Source organism: Puma concolor, chromosome A2 (genome assembly GCF_028749965.1).
Source record: "Puma concolor isolate L17-30 chromosome A2, mPumCon1.1.hap2, whole genome shotgun sequence".
Lineage (NCBI taxonomy): Eukaryota > Metazoa > Chordata > Mammalia > Carnivora > Felidae > Puma > Puma concolor.
In genome coordinates, this window is record NC_141668.1 from 6,825,815 (window position 1) to 6,851,427 (window position 25,613).

The following is a 25,613-nucleotide window of genomic DNA, read 5'->3' on the forward strand; positions in this document are numbered from 1 at the left end:
ATATTCTCAGTCATGTTCACAGACAAAAAAAAAAAAGGACGACTGTAAAAATTCTAATAATCTGGATTTGGAGTGTCTGCAATCCTCATGAGTGACAGAAAGTCACCCATCTAACTGAATTTTCTCTATTATTTTAGCAAGACAGAACCTTTCATCTACTCACTGCAAATGTCACACCATGGAAGGGTAAGGAGAGATATTTCTGGTGGAAGAAAACAAACACTAGAGGGAATTTTAAGCCATCAACAACAATAAAGACGTTCTGAAAGAGAAGTGGGCATCATAAGATTTATCAATCAGATTCTAGCAAGAAAAAGGTGGTCTTCTCTCATTAGGTAGTTGGAGAAAGTTTAGAGAAAGAGCATCTTACAAGCTGTAGACACAGGGAATTTGCAAATCACAAGGGACATTACTAGTATCGGTGAAAAATTACAACCCAAACCTGAGAGAGTGAACAAATACTGGAACACAGAAGGAGAATTGGGTACAAAGGCCACCAGGGAGGAGCTATGACCTTTGGCATAGGACTGCAGCTAGTCAGAGATGGCCCTGCAGAGATAGAGGTGGGAGAATGGACACCCCAGCCTTGCTTTTCTACTTCCACAGGGTCTCTGACTTGGACTTCCCATTGGCCAGCCAGGCAGAAGTCAGAGAGCAAGAGATCCCACCAATGCAGTGCATATATATCAGCCTCATGGGGCAAAGAGCCAAGGTGAAGTGTGATTCTGCAGAGGCAAATGAAAAATATGTGGCCCAGACGGGGATTTTTCGGATACAATTGGAGACATCTTAAGTTAGGATGGTCCCTAAAAAAAGAAAAGAGAGAAACACAGTAAAAGAAACCTGTGACTTTCAGGTCTCCATGAACCACAGAACAATCTTTCCAGAGAAACCAAATACCTCCCTAACATAGGACTTGTGGCCATGCGGTGCAACGACACATGTGACCAGTGGTTCAGACACTTAACATGTGCAGGATTTCCGATTTGAATTTTACTGGGTCTTTGAACTCTATATGCCATTGCCTGATTATGCCAACTTTGTGTGAAGAGGGACAGGTGGGAAGGGGAGGCGGTGGGGACTGAGAGCTGGGAAGACGCTTCATTCTGGTTAGTTCTCGCTGCATAACAAAGCATTCAGAAGCTCAGTGGTTAAAAACAAAACCATCATTTATTTGTTCTCATAAAGCTGCAATTTGGGCAGGACTCAATGGGAATGGATCATCTTTGCTTTCTGCAACTTCGCCTGAGATGGCGGGGCATCCGGAGGGCCCACTTCCGGGACAGCCGGAGTTGCCTCATTTGCATGGCGGGCAAGTTGGTGTGAGTCACAAATGAAAGGTGAGCTGGGAAGTGGGCCAGTGACTTCAGGCCCTCTGCATGGGGGCCTCTCAAGAGGCAGCCTGGGCTTTCTCACAACATGACAGTCAAGTTCCAAGGGCAAGAACCCCAACAGGGCAAGGAAGCATTGCCCATATGTAACCTTAGAGTACAAGGTGTTGCTTCAACCATCTGCTACTAATTGAAACAGTCCCAGATCTGCTCAGTTCCAAGGTAGAGGACACAGGCCCCGCAACTCAGTGGCAGGAGTAACAGGGTCAGGTTATAGGAAGAATAAGTAGAAGCTACTGTCACAGCTGTCTATGGAAACTACAATCTACCACTATCGCAAATCATCATAAATTCGGAGGAAAAAATGAAATGGACTTTACTACCAAAACATATACCATATTTTTGGAAGCACCCACATAATCACATTTAAAACATGTTCAAATATGCCCTTCTCAGCTTCTTCCCTGATATTTTTTGTTTGTTCAGCATACTTCCTCTTTAGAGATTTTATGTTTTCCTCCCGTTCTTCCTGTGATTTATGAGCATATTCCTTTTCTACTAGTTTAATTTCATTATTTAATTGATCAGTGTAGATTTTCCTCAGGACTTTTGCCTGTTGCTTCAGTCTCTTTTCTGTGTCCTTGTAAATGGCATCAGTAAAGTAAGCCCCTCTATTGCTCTGCACCATCTCCTCTATCAGCTCCACCAGCTCCTGCACTTGAGCTTCCTTCTCAGCCTCTGAGGCTCTGTTGTTGAAGGCACAGTAGCGGTTCCCACACTCGCTGATGATGTTTCTTAGTTTCACATCTGCATCTGCTAAGAAGTTACTCAGGCTCTTCTCCTCCAAGTTATCTTTGCGAGTGAACAATATGATCATGTGCTTCAAGGCTGGCTTCCCAAAGAGAGCCTTGATCAATGCCACGGTGTTCTGCTCTTCATCTGGGTAGCAGCCCAGCTGTAGGACCAACACGATGGCATGGGGCCCAGGGCAGGAGTAGAGGACACACTGGCTGATTTCCCTGCATGTGGTATCCAGGGTCTCCTTGGTGTCAAAGAGCCCTGGGGTGTCAACAACAACAAGTTTCCTCCCCTTCCATTCCTGGGATGCTCTTTGACAGCTGGAGGTGACAGCATGGGGAGCAACTCTAGACTCAAAGACTCTACTCCCCAGGATGGTGTTGGCCATTGCGCTCTTCCCACTTCCAATTTTCCCCACTAGTACAATCCTCAGAGTGTTGTCCTGAGGGTACGCCATGTCACTACCAGGAGCCTCTGGGGCATAAAAAAGGGAAGGAGAAGAAAAAGAGTCAATGGAGGTAAGTGGAAACCATCACCTCACTCTTATGACCTTTGTGTTCCTCCCTGAAATCCTGCAGTAGTCTACTATTCGTGTTGGTCCCATAAATACAGAAAGATGAAACAATTCAATCACCATGGGAGAAACAACAAAGTAGTTAAAGAGTTCCCCTACAAAAGAGTACCAGGCCCAGATGGTTTCATGGGTCTCATTTAAACCTTTCTTAAACTATTCCTGATGACTTAAAACAGAAGGAAACCGGGGCGCCTGGGTGGCGCAGTCGGTTAAGCGTCCGACTTCAGCCAGGTCACGATCTCGCGGTCCGTGAGTTCGAGCCCCGCGTCGGGCTCTGGGCTGATGGCTCAGAGCCTGGAGCCTGTTTCCGATCCTGTGTCTCCCTCTCTCTCTGCCCCTCCCCTGTTCATGCTCTGTCTCTCTCTGTCCCAAAAATAAATAAACGTTGAAAAAAAAAATTAAAAAAAAAAACAAAAAAACAAAAAACAGAAGGAAACCTTTCCAATTCTTTCTATGACACAAGTATGATATTGATCCCAAAGGTTAACAAAGATTTCACCAATAAATAAAGCTACAGACATGTCTCATTTGCAAATACTAATGCAAAAATCCCAAATAAATTGTCAGACACTAACAAGTAATACCCCAAAATTACATGTGATTTATTTCAGAAATACTAGGGTGGTTCAATATGAGAAAATGGATTGTTACAACACATCTCTAGTAGTACACTAAGAAGAAAAATACCTCCATGCAGAAGAGACAATTCCCCACATTCAACACTGATTTAATAGATACTTCTTTAACGTGATTTTATATAAATATAAGTTAAAAATTTTTGTCACCACTTTTTTCCCTGCAGCTAAAATAGTTGGCTATTACGTTCATTTGGATGAATGAAGAAAGAAAATTAGCCTGTAGAGTCAAAAAACAGAAGAACGATGAGGGAGGACTAGTTCTACCATATAGTAAAATATTTTAGCCCCTATAATTAAGGCAGTAGGACGTGTGTGCGAACAGAGACAGAACGGAAAACAAAAACAGACAATTCAGAAATAGACCAAATTGGTCTACTATATTCATGAGTATCCAGTTCAATTGTATTATGTTACATTTATCTTCCTTGAGGCATCTGTGAGCATCTCACAGCAATGGGGAGAAAGATGGACTAATAACCAGCATTGGGATAACTACAAACCACACAGAAAAAGACAAAACTGCACCCACGTCTTCATGCCATTCACATACTAAATACATTAGAAATAAAAAACACTAAAAAGCAATCCACATAAATACTAGAAGAAACTCAGACATAGCCTTTGTAACCTAGGGGCAGGGAAACTCTTTCTAAGATTTGAAAGATTGTAAGAAAAAGGATTCATACATCTGACTACATAAAAATCTAAAAGACAGTGGGAGACAATGAACACGACAGACAATTAAAATATGAATGTCAGACTATATCAAAGAGGATTAATTCTCCACTTATACAAAGAATACCTAAAAGTAGAGAGACAAATGTCCAATACTTCGATAGAAAGTGGAGCAAGACATAGGAATAAACAGTTCAAAGAAAAAAAGAAATGCCAATGCTCCTCAACTATGTAAACATATATGAACACTCACTTAATTAGAGAAAAATAAATCCAACATAGGAAAAGAAAAAAACTAAATACAACAAATTAAAATTACACTGAGATACTATTTCTCCACATACAGATTTGGCAAAAGTCCAAAAGTTTGCTGCTATAATCAGTCGGTAAAGGTTTAGAGGAAACAAGTTTTCTCCTCCATGGCTAATGAGAATAGAAAAACAGTCTAAAACCTACAAAAGAGAAATTAGCAATATCATACAAATTATATATACATTTATTCTTGGATTGTGAGTCCCAATTTTAGGATTTATGCCTGTAGTGCACAAGGGCAGGTCACCCCTAAACGTGCAACTTTGGCATACTGACTATTTCATACAAAAGTAACTTAGGATACAGCCTGTGTGGCAAGATTAGTAAGACCCTCTTCTGTCTCCGTGCAAGCAGGAAACAAATCTCCCATGTAAAAGGTGCCCTTCCTGTCCCAGGAGGTAAAGAGACACCCTTATGACCAGGGATGGGAGATTTAGAGCCAAGACGACTGTATTAACAGCCCACTACTTTCTAATTTACTACCCCAGCCCAAAGTCTCTTTAGAATTCCTCCCTAACAGATGCTTCCAAAGTTAAGTTTTCCTTGTTTTGTCAATCCCTCACAGATCCATCATCTCTTTGCCTAAAAACTATAAAAACTGCCTGCCTTGATCATCTCTCTTGGTCTTAGTTTCATTACTGAGCATCTGTGCACACTGCTTTTTTTTTTCTCTTGTTAATCTGCCTCAAGTGAATGTAATTCTTAATGCAGCTGGAAGACCTTGAAGGGCAGAGGAAGAAGTTCCCCTTCCTTATATCCCAGAGCTACACTGACAAAAACACAGGAAAAGATTCGGCATATGTTTAGTCTCTGTGTCACTATTTGTAATAATTAAAGACCAAAAATCTACCAAATGCCCACTGGTAGGGGTCTGACTGAATGAACCAAGGTACATACACACAGCGATGTATTATCCAACTGTAGAAAGGAATAAGAAATACCTCTCTATGCCGGGATTCAGAGATCTCCAGGATATTTCATAAAGCAAAAAAAAAAAAAAGGCAAAGTGAAGAAAATAATATTTAGTTTACTATCATTTCTCTAGTGGGGAGGAACAAAAACTGCAGGTACAAAATACAACATATAATTCATGCACATGAAAAAGCAATGGCACATCATCTGAACTGTCACCAAAGAAGTTACTGACAGAGGGATGGGAGGGATAAGGCGGGGGACAGGGTAGAAGCTGGAAACTACTTTGAGTATACTTAGATGTCATAGATTTGTCTTGAAAGCATGTACTTCTTTCTTTTTGAGCGTTTGAATCACAGCTCTTTTCCTTTATGAAAGACCTACATGTGTACCTGCTGTTGCTGGCTGACATAAATTCAAAGAGGATTTTTCATTTGTACAAAAAAAAGCTGAACAGGAATACAACGCTCCGCATTTGTTTTACAGTCAGTTGAGCTAATGGAGAGGCCGAGTGGGCCATTGTCCATGCCAGCTGCCAATCACCTTCCCTGGGAACGTCACACAGGGGTTCACCATCCAGCCACCAGAGCTGTGAGCCAGATGAGCACGTGGGCTTTCTCTCAATTGAATTTGTGCATCTGTTAACAAGTTGTGTCTAAAAGTATCAGAAACACATAAGGGAGGTTATTTGGGGGAGATCTGGGAATGCGCACCCTTTTTCCATGTACATTCATGGTAATTGCTGCTCTGCTTTATGTCATTTTGTTTCATAAAAGATTTCATAGGAACGTTCTGCTTGCAGATAGTGAGGAACATCTGGAAATAGCTTACATAATTATAAACAAAAACTATATTTTCAGATAACTAGTAAAAATCAAAAGCAAATGAAATACATAGTATTTGGTGTAATAGACAAACCACACAAAGAATTGGTCCAAGAAACTTGAAAATGCAGTTGCTTCATTGGCTATTGTCCTAATGGGATATAGTGTAAGGCCAAATAGGGGGAAAAAACGTCAAGAAAATCTTAAATTGTTTTCAGGAATCCTGTCCTATTCTTAGCTTTTTGTGCACATGTGTAGTTTTGAAGCCCAAGGACAAGCCCAGTACCAATGAGCACCCTTAGTGCCCATACTGTGCTCTTCAAATGCCATTTCCCACCAAAAATATTAGGACTCTTAGGAGAAGGTACCGATTCCAGATCTGGGCCAAGAAATGTGCAAGTGGATCTTAGACTATCTAGTCATACTAGAAAGCGAGGATGCTCTCAAAAACTACTCAGACCGTGGGACGCCTGGCTAGCTCTGTCAATACAGCATGCATCTCTTGATCCCACGTTCATGAGTTCTAGCCCACATTGGGTGCAGAGATCACTTTCAAAAAAAAAAATGTTTGGATCTTACCGAAAGAAGTACAGGACCAACTTGAAGAGGCTGACTGGACAGAGATGGGGTAATTTGAGTACCAATGAGAATAATAATTTCAATGGATTAAAATTCATCAAATATGTTGAAGTTCATGAATTCATATCAATACCATCATCGCAAAAGAAGTGAAGTGTTCTCTTTGGGGTATGCTAGGAAATGATGTCATCAGTCTGAACATGGACAAAAAAGAATCAAGCATTCCTTTTGTCTTATTAACTACACCTTATGAAATGAAAGTATGATTCAGGGGAAGTTTCTTTTTATAGGATTATGCCATCCAATCAATGAAGAAAGATTGATAGAATTATACTACTATAATTTGCGACCATTAATGAAACAAAGTTACTCTAGGCTATCATTACTGTCTGCTACATTCCAGAAAGAGACAGAAGAATATATAAGGTGTCTTCTGATGGAAGTTTACAACTGCACCTATGAAATATTGCCACCCAACTAACCAGGCAAGCCTTAATCTGATCAAGCCTCTCCTTAAATTTAAATGTATACAAAACATGGAAACTAGAAGAACATGTAATATGACATCTTGAGGATTTAAAGAACAAAATGTACACTGTCCAATTCTCTTGGAAAAAGGACCAACCATTTCTTAAACAGAAACATTTTACAAAAAGAAACAGGAAGGTGAAAACTTATTTATCAAATTAACCTTAAGAGATATGAAAGAATCGCTATTTATGAACCGTATTGGAGCTGATTTCAATTTTAAAATCTATGAGACGATCTGGGAATTGGAATACACCTGGTAATTTTTAAAAATTCTAATTGCTTTTTGAAATCCGATTATGGTATATTTTAATGACCTTTATCTTCCAGACATACATATGTAAATAATTACTGATAAAGTGATAAAATTTTTAGTATTCTAGTAATTTAATATCTTTTAGTATTCTAATGTTTAAAGTGTATGTATGTATATATGTATGTATTTAATCTCTACACCCAGCATGGGGCTTGAACTCACAACCCTGAGATCAAGAGTCCCATGCTCTTCCCAGTGAGCCAGATAGGCGCCCCCACTCTAATTTTTGAAATGAGGAGATTGATGTGGCTCAGAAATGCTGAGAAAGTTGCCCAAGGTCACTGCGCTAATGGGCTTTGGGCAGAGAAGGGATCCAATGCAAAGTATGTCTGACCTCTACACTCATGCATAACCCTTTGCATGCTCTGGTCTCTTCCTGGTTACTTCTCAAGTCCTTGAGTCTACATTTCTGTTTACATTGGATCAGAAATAGATCATGGGAGGCCAGGGGAGGTAGTTCACTCTCTGTCCAGAAACATGAACTGGTAGCAACCCTGGAATTAGGGAAGGCAACCAAAGGGCTTCACGCACATTTGTTTTCTATAGAATAGCTCATTCTCTCCCCATGGCATCCCTTCCTTACCTCCTCTGTTACACTGTAGATCACACCATTTCTCTCTTACATGTTGGAAAGGACACAGCCACCTGAATTTTAGACTTCCTGTGCCATTTGTGACCTGGGTATCCCGGGGAATTTCATAAAACCACATGCACACCGTCTAGGATTCAGATTTTTTTTTTTTTTTCAGGAAAAAAGAGGGATTGGGACAGACTGGTCTCTAAATTGCCTTCCAGCTCTAACGACCTGCCTTGAGGACACGAGTTTCCCACTAAGGGAAATGGATGGGGTGTCAGGCAGCACTCACTCTGTCATGACAGCAACTGATGGAAGATATGCTGTTCAGCAAGTTTGTCCTGCTAAATAGGAGACATGTGGACATGGGCCACTCAATCTCCTTACTCCCACTCTTTCTCCCCCGGGACCCCTGTGGCAGCATCCTGTTTGCTGGGCTGCTGGCACGGTACTTGGTCCCTTCTCAGACCAGGACCCACACCCTGTGTCCTGCTGCCCCTCCCGGCTCTATTGCCCTAGGCCAGGCTCACCTTCTTTCCAAGGAGCTGATGAGTTCCCCAGTGTACTCCAAAGAAGCTGTTTGAGCTGGTGCTTTTGTTTAACTGAGAGGAAAAAGTGTTTACACCCTTTAAACCTCTGAGGCAGGAAGCTCAGATTGGGTGGACCTAGTGAAGGAACTGTTCGTATTTAAAGAGACAGAAATATTACCCTATAATTTGGGGGATGCTTTAGTTTTACCAAGGTGTAAGCTTTTTCTCCATGTGCCTGCTATCACACAAAATTCCCAAAGCTATATTTGTTGTTTGGGGTTATAGTGGTGGATCCCAAAGGCCCTTATTAAGTGACCCAAATCATGCACACAGAGCCAGGCGTGCTCTCTGATCATCTTCTCTGATGGAGTGGGAGATCCTGGGTTGATTGTGGGAGAAAGGAACTCAGATATGTGGCTAGATGTGCCCAAATTTAGAGCCTGGGATACTTCCCAGTGATTGCATCATATGGGCTTTCATGATGGTCTTTCATGAAGCTCTCAAGTTACTCATTAAAAATTTAACAGCGCTCAGGTACAAAGCCTAAAGAGTCTAAACCATTGAGAACCAAGAGTAAAAGAGGAAGATGTAGCCTGGAAAAAGTCATCCAATGAACACACACCTTCTCTAGTTTTCTTCATATGGTTCTCTCAAGCCCAAAAATATGCGTGACCTGCCAAGAAAAGATGGACCCAGGGAGGACAATCATCTTTCCCCTAAACCTTCCTACCTTCCCCTACCCCAGACCCAGGCAGAGATAGACTTTTTCAGATTTAGCCAGTACACCCATTCCAACCTGCTCTGGAAACTATGAGATGAGAGGCCGATGGTCAAAGCTCTCATGGTTGACCAGCTGTTCCAATTATTTGTTGCATCACCATAAAATTATTATGGTTTTGATTATATATTTTTGTTCATTACTTTGAGACATGGGATTAGCCGATGCTGAAGCTTAAAAGTGGGTACTAAGAAGACTAAATGTGTCAGGAAGTAATGTATAATGCGGTGACAACCAATGGAAGGAAGTAGCTACATTTTCAAATTACCGTGTTAATTAGTATATTATTGGTCAATATCATTGGACTACTTATTGGTGTTAATGACTTGGAGGGCCCCAGGTAACTGTTCTCCAACTTTCAATAAAGACACAGACCAGGACCAGCTATGTAATTTGCAGGGTCTGGCACAAAATAAAAATGCCAGGCCCTTTGTCAAAGAGAATCAAACAAACAAACACACATAAACACACACACACAGACACACACACACACACACACAGACACACACACAAAACTTAAGAATTTCAAGATAACATCACAGGGTCCTTTACATACCCATGAAGTTGGTCTTGATGAGGCTCCATACATAGAAGTCTAGAGGAGAGCCAGAACCATATGTCCTACTCAAAATATCTCTACCATTGCCTAGTTTCATTTCAATCTATATATTCCTTGAGTGAAACGTGTCCAGCCAGAGCCACCTTGGATGTTTTCCTGGTCAGCTAATTGCTTCTCCAGGTATTATCCTCAGGTATGCTGGTAAGTTCCCTAGTGGGAACGGGAGAGTAGTTGACACAGAATCCATGGATGCCACAGGAAATCAGATGTGGGTCTCAAATGGTAACAGTCTTGCAATCATTGGTTAAAGAGGAGCATGTGGCTCTTATCAGCCCCATGCTGAGCCCTAAGTTACGAGTGATCTCCTTCTAGAAGATATTTGATAGAGCCAGTCTTGCCCCATATCTGCATTGCTTACTTAGCCACGCTCCTCATCATTGAGGGCTTCCTTCCACTTCCTTTTTTTATGTTTTCCTTTTATTATTTCAATCTCACACACACAAAGCAATGTGGATATAATGAATTTTCAAAAAGTTGTGGGGTCATTAAAAGACATTCTTTAAATTCTACAGGAGTCTTCTTGTGGGAATCAGGGAGTTTTCTGCTGCTTAGATCTAGATGGCCTCAAAGCTCAACTTATTAAAACATTGCAGAGATAATAACAGGAGATGAAAAAGAATCGTTCCCTACATTGTCCTGGTTCTTCTACATATCATCTCTATGACCTGGTGAGTCAGTTTTCCATTGTTGCCATAACAAGCTATCAAAACTTTAGTAGCCTAAAACAATATAAAATTAATCTCCAACAATACTGGAAGACAAGAATATGAATTAGTCTTATGGAGATAAAATCAAGGTCCTGCAGAGCTGGTTCTTTCTGGAGGCTCTAGGAGACAATCCATTCCTTGCCTCTTTCCTCTTCCAGAAGCTGCCTGCTCTCCTGGGCTTGTGGCCACATCACACCAATCTCTGCTGCCTTCATCACAATGCCTTCGTACCTCTTCCTTAGAAGGACATTTCTGATTACATCTTGAGTCCATTCAGATAATTCAGAATTATCTTATCTCAAAATCATTAACTTAATAATATCTGCAAAATACTTATGGAATAAGGTAATATTCACAGGCTCTGGGGATTAGGGTGTGGACATTTCTGGGGCCACCATTCAACCTGCCACATTTGGGTAAGTTAAACTATCTGCAACTCACTTTCCTAATCATTAAAATTGAGTACTTACTTCAGAAGGTCGTTGTGAAACCAGACAAAGTCATACGCATGAAGTGGTTCTCAGACCATAGTGATCAACAGGTAGTAGTTAGTAGTAATAACAACCCTCAATGTTAGTCTCATAGATTACCATTCTGAGGCTCATCTACACATCATAGATGCTGTCTTAGTCAGCGTGGACCACCATAATACCACAGCCTGGGAGCAGGAACAACAGAAATTAATCTCTCACAGTTCTGGAGACTGGGCAACCCAAGCCCAATGTGCCAGCCAACTTGTTTCCCTGGGGAAGGCTCACTTACTGATTTGCGGATGACACAGTCTCACTGTGCCCATACATGATGGAGTGAGGAAGCAACTCTCTGCTATCTCTTCTTACAAGGGCACTAATCCCGCCAAGACGACCCCAGATTCATGAACTCATGGAAACCCACTTACCTTATCCCCAAATACCATCATGTTGCCGGTTAGGGATTCTGGAGCCTTCACTCTTGGTGCCAAAAAAAAACCTAGTCACTTCTACTTTGTAACAATATCTTTTAAGTGAATTGTTGGATATCACTCAAGGTTTCCTGGTTTCTCCCCACTCACTCCACCCCCAAAGGGCACTGCATGAAAAGGAAGACTCAGCACCTCCACAGCCTGTCTACCAGGATAAGGGATCTGGATTATCTATACACCTGCACTCACATGTCTTTAATGAAATTGTCTTCTGGCTTCACGGATGTGCAAGAAGAGCTGCCTCCTGCAGAATAATGGCAGCCTTGTCACAAAAGAGATATAGGTGTTAGGTGTGACAGTGCACTTGGGGCTGAATCCCTCAAAGGAAACATTGACCAAAACCTCATGAAATAAAGACCATGCCCCCCAAAGAGCCTCTTACTGTCTTCCACGATGTTATATTCGGTTATGAACCACAACCATTAAGTCCTGTTCTCAAATAGGTCTCTGCTTCCTCCTAAGGCTTCTCCGAAGATCTGCTAAGTGACCACTCAGAATTTGTGTCTTCACCAGAGGGTCACAAACTTGGAGCTTCAGGAGAAAAACTGTCGGACATGCTCTGAAATATTGTTGCCTCAAAGAGACTCTTCAGAGCAGGTTTCCAAGATGGCAGGACTGATTCAATGCTCAGACTGTGCCAGTGAGAGAAGCCAGGACTATTGGGACTCTCAGTCTGGAAGCATATGTACCTCACGAAATCAGACGACTGACTCAAGATCCAGCAGAGTGAGAAATAATGACATAGGACTGAGTGAACAGATTCAAGATGTGCCATTGTGGTTATTTGTTTGGAATATTGATGGCATTCTGTTTAATGTTCTACTTGTATGACTGTTTGAAGAAACCTTATGTCTTTCTCCTTAAACTATCTCTAATCCATGATTTAGTAGACTGTTTATTTGTAAACCCATAGCAACCATTTTTAACTGTCATCTGATTTTCACTTAACCTCAGAATTCAGAAACAAACTCTTCTACTGAGTTTCATTCACTTTCATGATGATAGAACCAATTGCATAGGTTTAATAAAAATCTGTCATCTTGTTTACAAAGATACCATCGGAAAAATCGATTCTGCAGCAAGGCCTTATGTACAGTGTGATATTTGAGAGTGATTGTCATTTAATCAAAGACCATCAGACCACTGCTGGAGCAATTGTTGGTGTTACATGTGGGGCTAATGTCTCCAAAACCTTCATAAGAAAACTAATATGATGTCTGGCATCCAGGATCCCAGTCTCTCAGGTATTAAGGAAGTCCACTCCCTCGTAGTCCAGAAACCTAGGCAAATTTTGGAGACCTCGGGAAAAGGGAAATTCACTGAGATTTATGGGTACAGCATGCAAAGTTTACTGGAGAAAGTGTTTGGGCCTTGGTTTCCTACTCCTAGGATAGAAGAATGGCAGGGGCTTTGAAAAGTCTGATTCAAAACTCATTTTGAAAATTTCCAAAGGAAGTTTATCCTTTGGAATTGATAGTTGCTTAATATGATGAGGCTCTACATTTCCCGAGCAAACTCAAGGAGGCTTTTCCGGTTAATTAAGATTCTTGCTGCATCTGTATAAATAATCAGGGCATGCATAGTAAAAACAATCTTCTAGGATCAACAATACTTGTTGGAAACTGCTTATGATCACAAAGTAGAGAACACTATGAAAATGATCCAGAACTTAGAAATAGGCAAGAGAGATTACTGGAGTGTTCTATTGTTCTGTGTGGTGCTGTGCTTGATGATCAGCTGTGATGTTTTACAACACTTTAAGGACAGAGACGTTTTTTGCACATCTCTGCCTTATAGATACTCAGCGAATTTTCTGTCTGGTGGAATATACAACTCAAAAATTACATTTTACTACTCTCTTGAACACATCAACCCTTGATTTCAAATGAAGTTTGTGTTTCTGTTTGTTTGTGTTTTTTTGTTTTATTCTTTGCTTATTTGTTTGTTTTTAACTAGGTTTCACACCCAGCATGGAGCCCAAACTCAAGACCCTAAGGTCAAGACCTGAGCTGAGATCAAGAGTCAGACGCTTAACTGATTGAGCCACTCAAAGGAACTTTGATCCAATTATACTATCATACTGGTTCTCTAGTCACGCCATGAGTTGAGCAAAATCTTTGATGTGTTTATACTTTCCCAAGAGGCATGATTTTGCTTTTTTTCAAAACTGCACTCAGACAAGTAAGAGAGGGAGAAACAGCATGATTCAAGCCTTGGAGGTGGAAATATACTGGACACAGGCAGAGAACAGCTGACAATTTGGAGTGCAGGAATCATTACCAGCCTTTACTGAGGGCCCACTGTGTCCCAGGCACTGGCCTCTCCATCATTATCACCTTCGTTCCTTACAAAAGTGTAAACAGATATTAACGGGAACAATGATATCTAGAAGAATCTCATTCTTGGGAGAGAAGTTGAGACTGATTATAATGACTGTTGAATACCAGGCCAAGGAATGTGGATTCTAAGCCCTAGGCAGTAGAAGATTTCCAAGAAGCAGAGACCTAAGAAAACTATCCCAATGGGCTTAACCTGGCAACTGCAACTAGGACTGGAGAGGAAGAGATCAGGGGTACTGTACCCTCACACTGCACTCACTGTCCCTCTCTTACCATCCAACCTAGGTTGAATTGTGTCCTCCTAAAGAAGTCCTAATCCTGGTACCTGAGAATGTGACCTACTTTGGAGCACGGTCTCTGTGATGTCATGTCATGAAGTTAAGGTTGAGCCCTACTCCAATGCCTGGAATCGTTTCATTCACAGTGAGAGAAGTTTACACACAGATACACACAGAGAGCACCATGTGACAAAAGAGGCAGAGATTGGAGCGAAGCACCTAGAAGGCAAAGAACAAAGCAGGCCAGCCAGCACCAGAAGCTAAGAAGCAGCAAAGAAGGATACTTTCCCAGAGACTTCATGGAGAGTATGGCCCTGGGAACGTCTCGGTTTGGCACTTGTAGCCTGTGCCAGAGAGACAGTAGCCATAACAATGAGACAGTAAGTTTCTGCTCTTTAAGCAACAGTTTGTGGTCATTTGTCACAGCAGCTCCTGGTGGAACTAATATATTTTAAGGCCAAGAAGTAGCGTCCTGCTCTGGTAATTACATAAAATGTAGGAGTCGTTTCGAAATTGAGTAATGCATGGAGGCTCGAAGATTCTGAGGTACATGATAAAAAGAAAGGCCTAAGAGGATGTCGGTGGTAGGAAGAATATCCAGGTCACTTTCTGGTGAGGTCCCAGAGAGAGGTGGGGACCACGCTGCTGGACATTGGAGGGACGATGGCACTTGCTATAAAATGGCAGGTTGCAGGGGGCAGGGGGCAGGGAGGCACGGAAAGGGATTGTATGCTTTTGCAATCCCAGATAATATTTATATTATCCAGACTCTAAATTCTGGTGGAAACATTTTGCTTATTTGTCTGAAGCATTTCTTCCTGTTCTTTCTTTTGGAGTGAATTCCTTTATTTCTTCATTTTGGATGAAAAAGAAATAATAAAAAAATAAAGATTAAAAGTTAAAAATTTAAAACAACACAACAAAAATCAAATAAAGGATGCTAGTTCCTAGGTGTGTTCTGGTCTGGTTGTTGAAAGAAACTCGATAGAATAGAGAAAAAAGGGAAAGAAAGGGGGGAAAAGGGAATAAAAAGAAAATGTTTGATAATTAAAAAAACGAATACAATAAAATAGAATAGAGTGAAATGCTGAAAGTAAAATGGAATAAAAAATTTTACAAGAAAGTAAAAAAATACAGTAGATATAATTTAAAGAAAAATATTTTTTATAAAATCAGAAAATAAAAATAAATTTTTTCTCTTTCTATATTCAAGTATAAGAAAAGAAGAAGAAAAAAGAATGAATGGATGGACTAGCGAACAGAATGAAATATGAATGAAATTATATCCAGTTTCCACTAGAAGTCAAACTATGGAGAAACCTATAGTCTGTAAACTAAGGTGGTGGAGAGACTCATGTTCCTCTAGAGCTTGGTTGGCACAGTTGGATAGGGCTTGGTGTGACGGCTCCGTTTACACTAGATGGCACTGCTTAGATTACTGGGGTAGATCACTGTGGCGCCTGTATCCATGAATGCACATGGGTGGGAGAGGTGTAAATGGTATCACCTACCTACCCAGTCTGTAGCATCGGAACTCTGTGCTCTCACTGACTGGCAATCATGCACCCCTCCTTTGTCCCTGGCTTCTGTCCACTCCCTGCCTCTACACTATCCAGAACCAAGTCATCAGCCTGCCAGGTGGTACCTCCCTTCTGAATTTTATCTCAGATGAGGCTGTGATTCCAAACCCCTCATTTCTGAGGGCCCTGTGGCTTGGACCCACTCTGACCCCCTCAGGGAGTGTCTTGCCAAGACTTGCTTGGGTGCTGGCCGCCCTTGCCCCCAGGAAAATTCGCATGACCATGTTGCTGCTGAAGCCCAGAGACTATGGCCAGGTGCCAACATTCCCAGAAAAAATTCACGCAATCTTGTAGCAGCAGCATCTAAGAGATTATGGTAAATCACACCACACATCTGGCATCAGGTTTCACTGCTTCCTAACACCCTTGCTCAACACCGACAAATGGCTGTTCTCTAGGGTCTGCTGGGACCTTTGCCTGTGGGGAAGGTGCATAGCCTCTACCAAATGTCCTCTTAACTGGGGAACCACCTCTCCCCATGTGGCCAGAGACCCCTCACCCTTGGACCTTGCTGTCTATTCTTGGGGATTTGCCCTTCCCACCAGAACACCACCAGGCATTGAGCTGTATAATTTCCAACTCTGTGCTCCCCTGTTTATAGAGTGGCATTGAACTTTCTTCTTTCTCCTTTCTCTCTTACTTGTTTAGTCCCTTGTGTGTGTTTCCACTCTTTCTCTGTCTCTCCAGCTGCTTTCAGGGAGAATTTTTCCTGTACTCTCCCCACTGTCTCAATCCTCTTTCCACAAGCAAAAATAGTTCCCTAACAACTGAGCCTTCTCTCTCCACCAGTTCACCTCTCCATGCTGCATACCTGTGAAGTTCTGTGGCTCAAGTTATGAAGATTGTTATGTTAATCCTCAGATACATTTTCTAGGTGTTAAAAATGCTTTGGTGCTGATCTAGCTGAAATTCAGGGACGAGAGAAGCAGAAAACTTCCAAAACTCTGCCATCTTGGCCCCTTCTCTTAAGTGACTATTTCCAAAAGGATTGTGAGCTTCTTTGTGTTATGCTTCTCTAATGCTTGAGATTAATTAAAAGTTCAGTCTACACCAGGATTTATTGGTAGAACATGGAAATGTACTTTGGGAAACCTTAGAATGGATAATGTGAGAAGTACCCAGGAGAAAAGTAGAAAAGGGGTAGAGACACCCCTTATTGTTATACATATATTAAAGACAATTTTTGCTCCAGGAAAACCAGAAAGGTCTCTGAAGCCTTGGTTACACATAATATCTATCAGGGAATAATTAATGAATCCAAGGAAAAGGTAGTGTTTAACTGGCAGAGGGGTTGAGTATGTGGCTGGGAATTTCCAAGGAAAAGGAGGAGAGATGTGCTGAGAGTAAACCAAAACTAGCTCCAAAATCATCTTGAACTTTTTCCAAAAAGTAAAATTCAGTGTTCTTAGAAGAAATAACAAAGGGGGTCACCTGAGTGGCTCAGTCCATTGAGCATCTGACTCTTGGTTTCGGCTCAGGTCATGATCTCACAGTTCATAGGATTCAGCCCTGTATCGGGTTCTGCACTGATGTGTGGAGTCTGCTTGGAATTCTTTCTCTCTCTGTCTCTCCCCTGTTCATGCTCTCTCTCTTTCTCTGAAAATAAATAATTAACTAATTTTAAATTAAGTAATAAAAAATAGCAAAGGTATTTTCCAAGAAAGAGTGGACTCCAATTTTATAGAAATATGAGAGAAGAGAAAATTTTTATTTTAATAACAAGCAAACAATTCAACTGGGAGGGGGTGTAAGTAATGAAGGTCTGAGGTGATGGAGGTGAAGTGGCAACAGTTAGTTTCACATGAAAAGAAGAGAACTGGTTATTCAGCAAATATATTGCATTGAGGTCAGTCAAAGAGTTGCTATACATACATCTGAATACAGCAAACAGTTGTTCTCTTCTGTGTTGAATCTCCGTCTTTCAACTGCTCTTTCTGGCATTTCACTTAGCTGAGTTCTGAGAGGTCTGTTTTCCAAACAAGCCTTTGTCCTTCAGTAGGCAGCTGATAAGGAACAATTTGAATCCTTCTGGAAAACTCTTACTACATAAATTTCCATTCATCTGGAAAGAATTCTATAAACATCTCCACCGATAGATCACCCAACACGAAGAACAAATCTTTCTAACAAATCATAGGGGGAAGGTGATCACTGTGTCCTAAAGGAAAAATAAGGGAGTAGAAGCAACAGAGGGAGAAGATCCACCAATTGAGAAAGAAACTAGATTTTTCTCGGGATAAGTAGACAAAGTTTGGGGTCACCTTTATACCTTCTACTCTGGAGTTCCACAAATTGAGAATTCGTCCCTCCCCTGTTAAGTCAATCAAGCATCTACCAATCTCCAACAGTGAATCTGATTATACCCCTTAGTCCTGAGAGTCTGAGAGACAGAAGCGAGAGTGCTCCAAGGTTGGTGAATGAGTTCAGGGGTGCGGGGGCTGGGTGGGGGGGTGGCAGACAGTGGGCAGGGCCAGCGGGAAATATGCAGGAAATAGGGAGATCTTTTCATTCAGGTAAATCTCACATAAACAGGTGAGAGAAAACAGGAAAAACTATCTGCAGTGCTTCCATGATCAATTCAAGGTTCCTGCAATGAGTCTCAATTTCATATCTGGCGTTCTGGTGCTTTAGGGCATAGAAAGCCTCTTTCCCTGCCAATTCTCTCTCCATTTGTTCCTTTCATTTCTGCCGCTCCAGTTTATCCTCCAGCTTCCTGATTTTTTCTTCAAACTCCTCTCTTACCTGCACTCTCTGTCTCTCTAGCTGTGCTGCATAAAATTCTTGCATCTCTTGGATTTGTTTCTGAATCTCCTCTTTGGCCTTTTGGTACATCTTCTTAGTGTAGCATCGTCCTTCATTCTAGGCCACAATGCGCTAGACCAGGGCCAGCAGTTGGCTTCTCTGGGCCTCCTGCTCAGCTCCTGTCGCACCATTCTTGTACACGCAGTAGCGATCACGGAACTAGCCCTTGAGCCCTCGGATGCCTTCGGGTGCTTCCTCTAAGTAATCATGGAAATTGATGCCATCCAAGTCATCATTCCGGGTGAAAAAGAGAATCAGGTATCTGCTAGCTCTGAGTCCAAAATTTACTGGATCTTTTCCATGGCCTTGTGCTCTCCCTGCATGTACGGGACCAGCTGTCTCATCAGGGGCACGGTGTGAGGTCCTGGGGAAGTCAGGAAGATGTAGCGAGTAAACTCTTTGCAGGTGTCAGCATCCTGTGCCTCGGTGTCAAAAATGCCTGGTGTATCCATGACACAATTTCTCTTACCTGCCTCCTGCTGCTCCCTTTCTTACAGGTCTTGGTGGCAGATGTTGTGGCAATGCTAGAAGGAAACACTTTCTCTCCAAGGGTGCTGTTGCCCATGGCACTTTACCCTGCTCCGATCTTACCCACTAAGAGAAGTCTCAACTGTGAATCTCTGCCATCTTGGTTTCTAAGCCCTGGGACATCAGGAAACAAAAGCCACAGCAATAGGAGGTAATCCTGCTGCTTCCTCTACACAGCCCCCCCCCCCATTTCCCCTCACACACACCCCTCCTCTGTTGCCCCAGGGTCCCCTCCCATAAGTGACTGCTGCACTCCCAGGAACTCTATAGAAGGCCCTTCTAGAGAAGCCTATTCAAAGTCTATAGAAAGCCTGAAGTTCTCTTACAATACTTGGGGAATGCCCAAGTACTTTCCAGGATTTCCTGGAGCTTCTGACTCTTACTTTTTGTAGCTAAGTAGCCCACAGAAGAGGAAACAAAATATTGTAGTTTACAAAGAGAATTCTGAGCTGCTGCTGATGGTAGCTATTCCTCATAAGAGCAATGCAGCAAGTAACACAAAATCTGACTTTGGGGCATCTCAGTAGGAGACCCCCCTCCCCCATTTGTATTCAGAATGGAACTTTGCTTCACCCATTAAGAAGTCAGTTAGGCAGGTTACACAAGCCAACTCATCCTTGTAGGGTACAAAAGGGATGCCTGTGTGGAAAGACCAAGTGTCTTTTGCTATTTCGTGTGTGCAACCATCCTGTCAGGTTGTGACAGGAGAGAGAACAATATAATTTAACTTTAAAGTTTAAAAGCTTAGCTTAGAATCCAGTGAAGTTTTGATATTCTAAAATAAGACATTACAGAATTATAGTCATAAATTACTGACATTTCTCCAAAGTTATTATAAAATCCCTTGATATTAAAAAAAATGAAAGAAAAAGAGCACCTGGGTGGCTCAATTGATTGAGTGTTGGACTCTTGATATTCGCTCTGGTCATGATCCCAGAGTCGTGCGATTGAGTCCCACATAGGCTACACGCTGAGCATGGAGTCTGCTTAAGATTCTCTCTCTCTCCCTCTCTCTCTTAATCTCTCTCCCTCTGTCCCTCTCCCTTTCTATCTCTCTCTAAAAAAAAATGAGGGGCTCCTGCGTGGCTCAGTCAGTCGAGCATCCAACTTCACCTCAGGTCATGATATCACAATTCATGAGTTCGAGCACCAAATCAGGTTCTGTGCTGACATCTCAGAGCCTGGTGCCTGCTTGGGATTCTGTGTCTCTCTCTTTCTCTACCAAACCCCTGCTCTAGCTCTGTCTCTCTCTGACTCAAAAGTAAATAAATATTAAAAATTTTATTAAAAACTTTTTTTAAAAAATGATCATATGATTCAGTAATGCCACTTCTGGGTATTTATCCCAAGGAAAAAACACTAACTGGAAAAGTTATCTGCATTCCATGTTTATTGCAGCATTACCTACAATAGCCAGGATATGGAAACAATCTAAGTGTCCACTGATGGATAAATGGACCGAGAAACCAAGACATGTATACACAATTGGATATTAGTCATCCATTAAAAAACACCAATCTTGCCAGTTGCAACAGCATGGATGGATGTCAAGTGAATTATGCTCAGTGAAATAAGTCAGACAGAGAAAAACAAGTACTCTACCATCTCCCTTATATATGGAATCTAAAAAATAAAAAACAAGACAAGCTCACAGTTACAGAGAACAGGTTGATGGTTCCCAGGTTGAGGGGATTGGTGAAACCTGGGAAGGGATCAAAAGATAACAGATAAAATAAAATGAATATATGTTATGACAACATACACATATATAGGCTAGTGGGAAACAGCAAGACTTGCTGGATATATTTTTCAATTGATGATTAAATCTACTGAAAGGAGATGAATCTTATTTTATGTAAATTAAAATTCAATGAAGCTGAAAAATTGCAGCACTTTAGTACAATTGGATGCATTTAGGATAATCCATCATGGTAGATTTACATCATTTTTTTTAAGTTTATTCATTTATTTTGAGAGAGAGAGAGAGCATGAGCAGGAAGGGGCAGAGAGAGGGAGAGAAAGAATCTCAAACAGTCTCCAGGCTGTCGGTGCAGAGCCCAACACAGGGCTTCAACTCACAACACATCAGATCATCACCTAGGCCAAAATCAAGAGTCTAACTTTAAAATCAAGACGTCTAATGCACTGAGCCACCCAGGCGCCCCAACATGATTTACAATCATCTAAAACTGGCTACAAGCTCTCATCCTACCTGTGTCCGTGCCCCGTTATGATATGAATTTGTAACTTTTCTCATCCACAGATGGAGTCTATTTCTGCATCTTTGGGAGCTCAAAGCCTCAAAGGTTTTGCATTTTGCCTTTTGACGATGTCTGCTTCTTTATGCATTTTTTGTCTCTGTTTTATAATTTGACACCTTTTTTCAGCCCATGTCCTCCCTCTCATGAATTTGAAAATATCTGTATCACTTTATTAGAAATGACATAGTAAAGAGAAGAAAGGATGATTCCTATGCACCTCACAGCTCAGTACCCAGGAAGTCTGTAGTCTACAATCCACATTGGCCCAGTTCCCAGAACTTTCTCACAAGAACAAGCGCGGTTGTTGTCAATTTACCGGTGCACAGCCACACTTCTTTCTTGTCTTCACCACAACCATTTCCTGCTGCATCTCCTTCTGGTTTTGTCTTCCGGTGACATAGGGTTGTGAGCACCTCACAGCACACAAGACTGAGGTGCAAGGTCCATACCCCCAACCCAGCTCTGCAGTGGAAGCTTGCAGCATTTTGGTACAATTGGATGCAATTAGGATAATCAGTTGTGGTAGATGTACATGATTTTTCAAATTTAATCATTTATTTTGAGAGAGAGAGAGAGAGAGAGAGAGAGCAGGAAAGGGCAGAGAGAGCAATCTACAAACTGGGAGAAAATGTTTGTGAGTCACATATCAGATAAAGAAAGAACTTGTGTATATACTTGATAAAGATCTGGCGAAGAATAGAATGTGTCAAGAACTCTGAAAATTCATTAATACAAAGACAGTCCAATTTAGATTAGAAAATACAAACATTTTTAACATAATTAAATTATGTATACACCAGTGAAACAATCATAACAAGCAAGATAGCGAATGTATCCATCAGCCACAAAAGTTCTTCATGCACCGCTCACCTGCCCCTGTCCCTTAGGCACCATTTATGTGCTCTGCACAATATGCACAGCAAACTGTTCCTGATGTGAACATTTGAGTGGCCAGACCTAGATTCAGAGTTTCAGGTCCTTAAGGAGAAGGTTTTCTTACCATCAATGCCACCTTCTGCAACATGGTCATTGTTGACCCCAAACCCCAGAGAATGCAGTCCGACTTAGGAAGAATTTCAGATAATCAAGATACTTCTTAACAGGAAGTAAGAACTTCAGAACAATTGCCTCAGATATTCCATTTTGTATTTTTGTTTATAAACATAGACGATGCTGAAAATAAATAAATAAAATAAAATAAACATAGACCATTGTTTTAAAAACATGCCAGAAATTATGCAACCTTACATCCACATTCACAAATGATTACAAATGCACTCTGGGTTGTTGTTCATGGACTATGTGCACAGCACTTTGGCAAATGATCGCTGGCTCTGGAATATGCATCTTCAGGGCTCATCACTCACAACGTCTCTGAAACTCTCTCAGCAGAGTCGTCTTCAGAGTTAAAGGTGACAATGGAAGACAAGTCTCTAATGTGTAGCTTCTTTTTGCTTCCAACCACTAGCATGCTTTGGTCACTCACCCTATTTACCAGATTGAGACTGTCAAAAATGAAATTCACTCTCAAAAGGCCAAGTTGTGGTCTCTAAGTGTACTCAGAAATATAGTCCCAGCCACACCACAAGCTTGCCAGCAAAGTTACCCACACAGATGTAAAGATCATGTCCATTCGCTGCTGTGCTCTTGACCGCCTGTCCTCTCCTCGGACTCAAGCATGTGGACACTCCTTGGCACAGATTTTTAGCTGGTCAAGTCTTGGGTCTGATTGACCTTGAATAAGTAAGGCCTAGGGCCCAGAGGGACCCTGACCCACCTGAGATATTGGAGGCCCTATTCCACCTCTCTGAATCTCTAGATTCTCTGTGAGTTACACATAAATGTCCCTCCCTGGTGGGATGTGGGAACTTCCTGTCAGTTCTCTGCACAGGCAAAGTGCCTGTCACCTGGATTCCCAGTGTCACACTCATAGGAAACACACACCTCACTTACAGGAATTAGGATTGGCAAGATCTTGGAGTTCTTCTCTACTGGAATCTCCTCTCCATCAAAGTCCTCCTATGTGCAACTATGTGATTAAATAAGAGGGATGTCACAAGGACAGGAAGAGAGGACACTTATTCTTTCCTCCCATCGGACCTTCACACTGGCTCCATCCATGCCACCTGAAGGAAACCTTACACAGGTTCTGCCTTAAGCAAAAACCTCTCCAATCACTATTGGTCACATTCATGTACTCAAATCATCTAGTGTAATAATCACACTCTCAATTTAACTGAGGGGTGGGGCGCCTGGGTGACTCAGTCAGCTGAGCGTCTGACTTCAGCTCAGGTCATCATCTCGAGGTCCATGGGTTTGAGCCCCACGTTGGGCTGTGTGCTGACAGTTTGGAGCCTGGAGACTGCTTCAGATTCTGTGTCTCCCTCTCTCTCTCTGCCCCAACCCTGCACATGCTCTCTCTCTCTCACACACAAGTAAATAAACACTTGAAAAAAATTTCAGAAGGAGTTAACATGACAGAGAAGTAAGGGAATCTGAAGTTCCCTCGTCCCTCAAACTCAGAATTATTGAGGCAAGAAGCCTTGAAATTCCAGGAATCCAGGCTACAGAGTGACAGAAACATCTCCAGGGGCCCATGGGGACAATGTGATGGGCCATAGATGCATGATTTCAAACTGGGAGAGATAAAAAAGGCAGCGTAGGAAAGGAGGGGAGGGATCCCCTTCTGCAGAAAGACAAAAGAAAGCTAAAGAGAGGTTGCAGAAGTGGAAGGTTGTATTTGGACAAGAGAAAAAACATGGGTTGGGAACAGACAAAATGGAGAAAGAACCAATTTTTAACTACAGGGCTTTCTCTGGCCTCTTTGTGTACCTGGGGAGGAGGGGAGCCAGCCCAAGCTCTGTAGCCAGCTCCCAAGCACAGGAGGAGAGAGCAATCCCCTCCCTTGAGTACCGTGGGAAGAAGGCAAATAGCCATTCCAAGGACAAAGGACACTGCAGGAACCCCCGCCACGCAGAGGCCCTTTGTGACCATACCCTGGAGTGACAGTACACCAGAACTGGGGCAAGACCCATAAGAAGCTATTAAAACACATAAGGGACAGAAAACTAGGCAAAATGATGAAATGGAAGAATTCTCGTCAAAAGAAACTCCAGGAGGAAATGACAGCTAGAGAATTGCTCAAAACAGATATAAGCAATATAACTGAGCAAGAATTTAGAATAATAGTCATATTACTGGGCTTGAAAGAAGCATAGAAGACAGAAGAGAATCTATTGCCACAGAGATCAAGGAACTAAGAAATAGTCACAACGAATTAAGAAATGCTGTAAATGAGGTGCAAAATAAACTAGATGCAGTGACAGCAAGGATGAAGGAGACAAAGGGTAGATTAAGTGAAATAGAAGACAAAATTATGGAAAATGATGAAGCCAAGAAAAAGAGAGATAAGAACATACTAGACCCTGAGGGGAGAAATAGAGAACAAGGAGATTTAATGAAACATAATAATATCCATATCATAAGAGTTCCAGAAGAAGAAGAAGAAAAGAGAGAGAAAAGGGGAAGAAGGTTTACTTGAACAAATTATAGCTGTGAACTTCCCTTATCTGGGGAAGGAAATGGACATCCAAATCCAGGAGACAAAGAGAACTCCTTTCAGATTTAACAAGAATAGATCTTCTCCACAGAATATCATAGTGAAACTGGCAAAATACAAAGATAAGGAGAAAATTCTGAAAGCATCCAGGGACAAACGGGCCTTAACCTCCAAGAGTAGACACATAAAGGTAGAAGCAGACCTATCCACTGAAACTTGGCAGGCAAGAAGGGAGTGGCAGGAAATATTCAATGTGCTGAATAGGAAAAATATGCAGCCAAGAATCCTTTATCCAGCAAGGCTGTCATTCAGGATAGAAGGAAAGATAAAGGCTTTCCCAGACAAACAAAACCTGAAGGAATTCATGAACACTAAGCAAGTTCTGCAAGAGATCCTTAGGGGGACTCTGTGAGTGGAATGCTGCAAAGACTACAAAGGACCAGAGACATCACCACAAGCATGAAACCTACGGGTAACACAATGACACTAAATCCATACCTTTCAATAATCACTCTGAATGTAAATGGACTAAATGCCCCAATCAAACACATAACATATCAGAATGGATAAAACAAAACCAAGATCCATCTATATGCTGTCTACAAGAGGT

General features: G+C 41.7%; 2 protein-coding genes and 1 pseudogene across 3 annotated transcripts in view; all 3 read right to left on the minus strand.

Moving 5' to 3' along the window:
* The window catches only part of LOC147582951 (GTPase IMAP family member 7-like), a 226,695-nt gene extending 218,040 nt beyond the window's left edge, over nt 1-8,655 (minus strand). Inside the window, exon 1 of one of the 2 annotated variants that reach the window (XM_086686920.1) lies at nt 8,592-8,655. The gene's annotated coding sequence lies outside the window, so the exon portion shown is untranslated. The remainder of the gene's footprint in view (nt 1-8,591) is intronic. The other variant, XM_086686931.1, reaches the window with a different exon arrangement.
* Nucleotides 1,152-8,699, minus strand: LOC147582960 (GTPase IMAP family member 7-like). Its single transcript, XM_086686945.1, has 2 exons — nt 8,592-8,699; nt 1,152-2,603 (listed from the first exon to the last, which is right to left on the minus strand). Exon 2 carries the CDS (start codon nt 2,584-2,586, stop codon nt 1,711-1,713), a length of 876 nt encoding a protein of 291 aa, XP_086543071.1. The 5' UTR covers nt 2,587-2,603; nt 8,592-8,699; the 3' UTR covers nt 1,152-1,710.
* Nucleotides 8,700-18,115: 9,416 nt separating this feature from the next.
* LOC147582961 (GTPase IMAP family member 4 pseudogene) lies at nt 18,116-22,915 on the minus strand (annotated as a pseudogene).
* Nucleotides 22,916-25,613: the final 2,698 nt, after the last annotated feature.